Source organism: Arachis ipaensis, chromosome B05 (assembly GCF_000816755.2).
Source record: "Arachis ipaensis cultivar K30076 chromosome B05, Araip1.1, whole genome shotgun sequence".
Taxonomy (NCBI): domain Eukaryota; kingdom Viridiplantae; phylum Streptophyta; class Magnoliopsida; order Fabales; family Fabaceae; genus Arachis; species Arachis ipaensis.
This window is the reverse complement of record NC_029789.2, coordinates 5,201,040-5,207,973: the sequence shown is the minus strand read 5'-3', so window position 1 is coordinate 5,207,973 and position 6,934 is coordinate 5,201,040. Positions and strand designations below refer to the sequence as shown.

The following is a 6,934-nucleotide window of genomic DNA, read 5'->3' as shown; positions in this document are numbered from 1 at the left end:
AGGACAGCACTGAGCCTGATTGATGCTGATGGAGGAAATTGGAAGTCCAACAAAAAACATAACTAGCTAGAATATACTTGGAAGTCTCAGCAGAAAAAAAAAAAATAAAAAATAAAAAAATGCAAAGATTTGTAATTAAGAAGACATAAAAAAGAAGTAAGGTTCTTACTCAAAACGTATCTCTGGATCAACTTCTGTGACAGTTGAACTTTTAGGTAATCGATCCAGCTGCAAATTATTGTAGAAGTCCACAATAGCCCAGATAATAGGTTCATGAATATCAAGCCTCCAGCATTTCTCAGTTACCTATAGTGTCAGTCAAATATAAAGGAATAATAGATAGCCCGATATTTAAATATTTTAGCATATCCAAGATCATGTTTTAGCATCAAATAAGGCAAAACATACCCGTATGTAAACATATGGGTAAACTTGAATACCATCTTTATTCTCATTCTGCATAGTAATTGTCATCTTGAACACTGGGTGTTGCACATCAGGGGATTGCTCTGGTGCCAAGAGCACAGGCATTAATGTTAAAGGAAGCTGATTATCGAGTTGCAAATAACCAAAAATTAGCTTGAACCTGTAAAAGAAGTGTCTGACAATCAATTTCATGAAGCATTCATAATAATTTTACAAAATATGAAATAGAAATCAGAACAAAGGTACATAACTACATATGACCACTATGACCTTATAGTTTCTTATTGCGCAGCTTGTCAAATAAAATTGATAGATTGTCATAAAGAAAGGGAACTACCGACCACAAGGTAGAGATCAGAATTCAATATTAAAAAGTAACAGGGTATGCAACATATTCTCTTGAAAGGTATAGGTCCTATAAAGCAGGAACCCTAGCATAATCAAGTAACACTTAAATTGACAGATAATATTTCGTTAGGAAAAGGTTTCAGAGACTCAAAATACTTTACTCATAAAGAAATTTTACATCCTCCCAACAGAATCCTAAAACACAAGCTAAAACTTGTTTTCCGCAGATATTCAAAATTATTTTTTGTCATATTGTTAGTTCTTAATCAAAATCAATAAAGTATCTTATCTACCCAATAAAAATTAAAATGAAGTGCATAATCAGAACCACAAGTAAAAGATTCAACAAGTATTTATGAACAAACACAAGATTATGCATGCAGCACACAAGCACACTCTTGTGTAGCTTGTCATGCTTACACCAAAAAACTCATAATATTAACATAACCAACCAAATGTTGTTACCTGCTTGTTCTTCCACCATCATATCCAGTTGAATATGATAAGACGACCCTTTCCAAGTATAGGTAAGAGAGCTCCTTTGGTCTATGGTCTATCATAGAAATTCCAACCACTCCCAATTCGATTAAAATCTCAAAAGGTATAGCACTGTTCTGCATATCGGCCTGAACCCCAGAAACCCCCCTATTTCCACCAGCCATTGAACCTCTTATATCTTCATGTGAACTTGACTTCAGGATGCTATCATCTCTGAACCTGGCAGTTATTATATCTCCCCCATCAATGATATCAAATTGCAACCCAAGCTCTGCAGAAGATAATTCGGTCCTTCCGAAATCAACTTTCCATAATGGACTACTATCAACATAACTAAGCTTAGCATCCAAAAAGAGGTCGCCATATGGATCTTCCCAAGAAAAATTTATTGTTGAATGTGGTTGCAAATGAATCCAGGCGTCTTCCCCAAATCCTGACTGTCGAATGCTAAGTGGCTTGTCTGTTGTTCTATTCTCAATTCTGTAACAAAGAAGCAGATACATGAGAGGCCAAACCCCAAATCATATCCCATAAAAACTTGTTTGTAAAGACAGCAAATGTAGCATGCATGTCTGTTTTTAAATGCACCCGTAAGCATGCCCTTACGTGAGTTCCTTTATGTAGCTTGAGGAAAGCCATTATGTCATATATACATATTCCAATTAACTAGATGTATATATTATTACACCAGTGGCATACCTGATGGGACCGTCAGTTGATCCGAGGCGGAATACCACAACAAAACGGGATCCTTCCTCATAGCCTCGAATTTCAGTTCTCAAAAATTTAAGAGTACCACCGTGTGTTCTTAAAACTAGAGAAAGTGTGTCTTCTCTTGAAATTTGGAGAGGGAATGACCAATCAGTGTCTTCTAGTTTCACCTGAAATAATCAAAATTGTATCATTAGAATTAAACAATAGATTATGGATGACAAAAATTGATAATAACTAATACGATGAGAACAACACCTAAATCACCAATGGTCATCGAATAATGCAGAACTGCATGGCCATGCTTTATTTTGTTAGTATACCTTGAATAATCTCTCATCTGACATACTAAGGTATGGCAGTTCTTGCTCATGTTCACCCACAATTATACAACTCTAATATAATAAATTAATTAGGCCCTATTCTTTTTGTTAGTAATACAAAATAGTCTACTTTTACAATGATGCAACCATATTCAAACAGCAACAAAGTCCCAATAATTCAAATTTACTCATAATAATACAACACATATAACTATACCATTAAAAATTCATAACTTGAAATGCAACAATTTCCTTCCACAGAGAAATGTAAATTAAATTAGATCAGGGGAAGGACAATAGAAATTGGGGGATAAGGAATCCCCTCTACAGAAGCAGAAGCAAAAAAACACAAGATCTATCTATAAAGCATAGCTTTACAGTCTCTCAACAAGTCCAACAGGAAAATTACTCTGTAAAGATCATGAGATTTACACGAACTAGATGCTAAGCATCTAATAGTATCCCTTAAAACATGCTTGTCAGAAAATCTTTCATGAAAGTGAGTGCATTATGCTCCAACAAAATAGTCCAAATAGTGGCAAAAACTGCACACTGCCACAAATATTTTCCCTCTTTTCTACTACAGAACCCAACAAACCTAGTAAATAGAAATTGGTCTAGGGTTACAGGGCACACCCAACATTCATAAAAAATGCTAAACATATTGTTCCATAAAGAAAAAGCTATTGGGCAATGCAAAAACAGATGTGAGTTGGACTCTGAATTTGCCACACACATAACACACATCAGGGGAGATAGCCTTATGAGACCTTCGAACCGGCAACAAGTCATTGGTATTAATTTTGTTGCTGCAATATATCAAATATAAACTATAGCCAACCTGGAGTTTTTCAGGTCCATTTCCCCGACACACAAAAGATACCCTTGAGTCAGATGCATGCAGGACCTTTGGTTCATCTTCAGTGCTCAGCTTGATGTATATATCTCGTCCAAGCCTGTTTGTGAAAGTCATAAATGGCCGGACAGATATTACCTGTTCAGACAATTGCAAATACAATATTATAACAACTGGATTATGTGGAAACATGTACATAAGTTTGATCATCTGTAACAACCTTTGTCGGAACAGATTGATAGGGACATGGTTTCGTAGAAACAAAAAGCCGCAAACAATTGCCATCAGCATCGTATGCATATACATCCAATGAGCCATCCTATGCATATAAGAAATTAATTATGAGAAAACAGCTCTACAATGAATTCTTGTTTCTTAAAACAGTTAAATTTATACATTACCATATCTCCAAGAGGAGAAAGATCTTTAACAGGTCCAAAATGTTCATTTCCTGAGTGAGCAATAGCAACTGAGATAGCCAACACATTAAAGTTAAGAGCAGATGCAATTGTGTAGCCATCATATATTTCCTCTTCAGTTATTTCTTCAAGTATCGATGCATTTTTCTTGTTAATCTCAAACTGAGATGTAATCTTTGCCATATGTCTTTTTCCCGACACGACCAGAATCCTAAATGTGAGTGGAGGACATCTTGCTACTCCCAACCAATAAGGAGCATAGACTCTAATTGTTTTAGCCAACAAGGGGCGTTCAATTTCATAATTCTGTTCCAGAATGATTTGGATAACCCTGTAAAGCAGAGGCATATAAGACAGGTTTGCTGTAAATTAATATGCCCCTCAAATGTGTATATAAAAAATATCGCCAAACTCAGAATTTTAAGAACAAGGATGCACTAAATAACTGATGTTCTAAGCATCTGAAAAACAAATTGAATATTTACAACCTTCCAGATATTGAGCTTCTCAAACTAACTGTTTTTGATGGAATCCCATGAGGGTGAGATATAAGAACAGCTTCCTGCTCAGAGAAAAAAAAAAGGGTTGAACATTAATACCATAACGGCAATGTAACAAAAAAAAAGGAACAAAAGCCCGTACATGTATAGGGAGCCAACCCCTCTGAGGAAGCAATGATAAAAACAAAGGGTTCCTAATATCAGCAGCGTATATATGCACAGTTTTTCCTGAGGAAAATACTCCTCTCGAGCATGGAAGAAAGTGGCCACTTGGTTGCATTTCAAGAACAGAATATTCAGCAGCAAGGGGAAGAAAATTGCTGATTAGTAGTGGAGATTTGACTACCAAGCACCAATCCTGAATAGCATCTGAATGCATATCCTTTGCAATCTCAGTTGCTTGTATGCTTACACAGAACCACAACTTGTGGGAGCCATCTGAAGTTCCATGCATCTCACTGCAGCACAATAGTTCTTCCGACTCTGAAAGAGCCGAAACACACAACCTTGAGCATTGCCCCTGCTGACCAGCATCCTGTGGTTGACCAGGTTTGTTGACTACAGAACTCCAATTGTATTCACTGGGATTCGTCGAAGTGAAAGGTCTTAACTTCAAGAAATATTGTACAGATTGTGTCAAGCCAGATAGAGGAAGTGGAAGAGTTTCTCCGGGTTGCAGTAACCCAACAGAAATTTCCTGCACACAATAATCTGCTATTAGCTTCCTGCTTCTTAGCCATCTCCTCTGCCTCGCAGCATTGTGGGAATCATTTGGATCAAAGGATTCAGGCCATCTCAATTTTTCCACATCAGGGGCATAAATCCAGCAATCAGAAGTACTAGTAGTTTTTGTATCCAAATGCCAATCATCAATCCATTCCCAGCCTTGTGGTAGATCAATTCCAGTAAAAACCTGGATTATAGGGAATGAAAAGAAAATAGGACACATGAAATTGCTACATTCATATGTTCTTCTATAAAAAAGAACCACCACCACAGCAAAATCACATGGCAATAATTAACCCTCTAACTTAATCCCAGAAACTAGCTCATAAGGAAAGGAGAACCCAAATACCTATGAAGTCATCTTAAGTGAAACTATATGGACCTACAAAATATTGGGTCTTTGTAAACTGAATTTAAAACATATATTGGTCTTTGTAACAGACTTAAATCTCATAGGGAAAGGGTTACCCAAGCACCAATTGAAGTCATTTGGGATGAAACTATAAGGATCTCCAAAGCAATTAAACCAACTTTAAAATAATTATTGGGTTTTATAAACTTTCAACACTTTGAATTTTATACAATGTAGATGAATAAACTTCAATAATCAGATAAATAGTTACTTCATTACATTTGTATTTTATAATAACTTGAGCTACATGTTGTCATGAAACTACTTCTTCCAAACGTTTAAGTTGATAGGAGGAGACACATAAATGGTTATATTTTGTATTTTATAATAGCTTGAGCTACATGTTGTCATAAAACCACTTCTTCCAAAAGTTTAAGCTGATAGGACTTGACACATGAATAGTTATATCTCTACATACACAGCTATCTTCTCTTAGTCTAGGATTTTCGTTTCATATTAATTTCATGCTAATTTCATATGTTGTATCATAGTTGTGCCACTATTTTTTTTACAATTTAATGTTTCACTGCATTAAATTCACATTGGCTTATCATATCCGTGTCCTGTATTGTTTTAAGGTCACCAAATTCTGGAACATGAAAACCTTATGCACTATGAGCTAAAAGCATTTTCTTTTGAAATGTTTGTTGAGCTCAATACGCAAGAAAACTGTTCCATCCAAAATACAAAAACTGGAAGAAAAATCAACATATAGATATAGTTATAACATGTAGCTAGTTACTGGCGGGTAATTCTAACCAATATCCTTAATAGAGGCTGGTATAAGGGTCATATTAATGCTTATTCTATTTTGAAATTTCCTATGCATTTGAATTATGATTAAATTTGGACCTAATACCAATTACCACAAAAGCTAATTTAAAGGGAGAGGATTGCGCAAATCAACTACAAAGGGCACTTCAGCTACATGCCTAACTGATATGCGACCTAATGTGAAGCAACCCATATACCACGGATTCTATTTTCCCAAGAACATTTTCTTTTCCAATGTTTAACAGAGAGGTCACAAGAAAGTTACAAGAATTATATGATGATTTTAATTATGGTTTGACCAGCAGGATAAAGGAAGGAGAAGTTGCACTCATAAGCAATAGGAGGAGGAAACTGCTAGGAAACAGTTTCTTATTGAAAGAAAGGCTATAATCAGTCACCTGTTGGGATTTTCCCACTTCTGACATATGCTGCCCTGGAGAACCTGAGCAATGAACCCAACCAACGTCTGGAGTAAACTTTTCAGTCTCATAAAACTCATCTGTATGAACTCTGTTTTTCTCTGGTACGATAGGTTCAGAGTTATTTGTATCTTTCAGCAAATTCACCTTTTCTGTTGAAGATTTTGGTGCAAGGCATAATTCAAGAATAAAATTTGTGTTGTTACGAACAGAAACAAGAGACCGGATATTCACATATCTGTTACCATCCTTCACACTAACTTCACTGGCAACAACATCATTACCTAACCGCCAACAAGCGGCAGGTGCAGCATAGTTTAGCCTCACAGTAGTCCAAGGACCTTCCTTGCTAGGACTAATTTGAATAAATCCAGATTTACGGCCATCATAATTATTGGGCTGATTAGCATGCTCAACATCAGAGTTGTGCACTAGTATGCCACATTGTAATTTTCGTACAGACTTCTCATAATGATTATCCTGAAATTTCTGCATGAAATCATTGAGATAAGTACATCGAAG

General features: G+C 35.9%; 1 protein-coding gene across 1 annotated transcript in view; it reads right to left on the bottom strand.

The window, feature by feature from the left end:
• LOC107640015 overlaps positions 1–6,934 on the bottom strand; it is a 44,592-nt gene that overhangs the window by 6,006 nt on the left and 31,652 nt on the right. Inside the window, exons 45-54 of the mRNA XM_021123537.1 lie at positions 6,392–6,901; positions 4,224–4,994; positions 4,070–4,143; positions 3,564–3,912; positions 3,383–3,481; positions 3,148–3,300; positions 1,972–2,153; positions 1,240–1,752; positions 409–586; positions 170–306 (exon numbers count right to left, since the gene is read on the bottom strand). Coding sequence (XP_020979196.1) covers positions 170–306; positions 409–586; positions 1,240–1,752; positions 1,972–2,153; positions 3,148–3,300; positions 3,383–3,481; positions 3,564–3,912; positions 4,070–4,143; positions 4,224–4,994; positions 6,392–6,901 — 2,966 coding nt within the window. The remainder of the gene's footprint in view (positions 1–169; positions 307–408; positions 587–1,239; positions 1,753–1,971; positions 2,154–3,147; positions 3,301–3,382; positions 3,482–3,563; positions 3,913–4,069; positions 4,144–4,223; positions 4,995–6,391; positions 6,902–6,934) is intronic.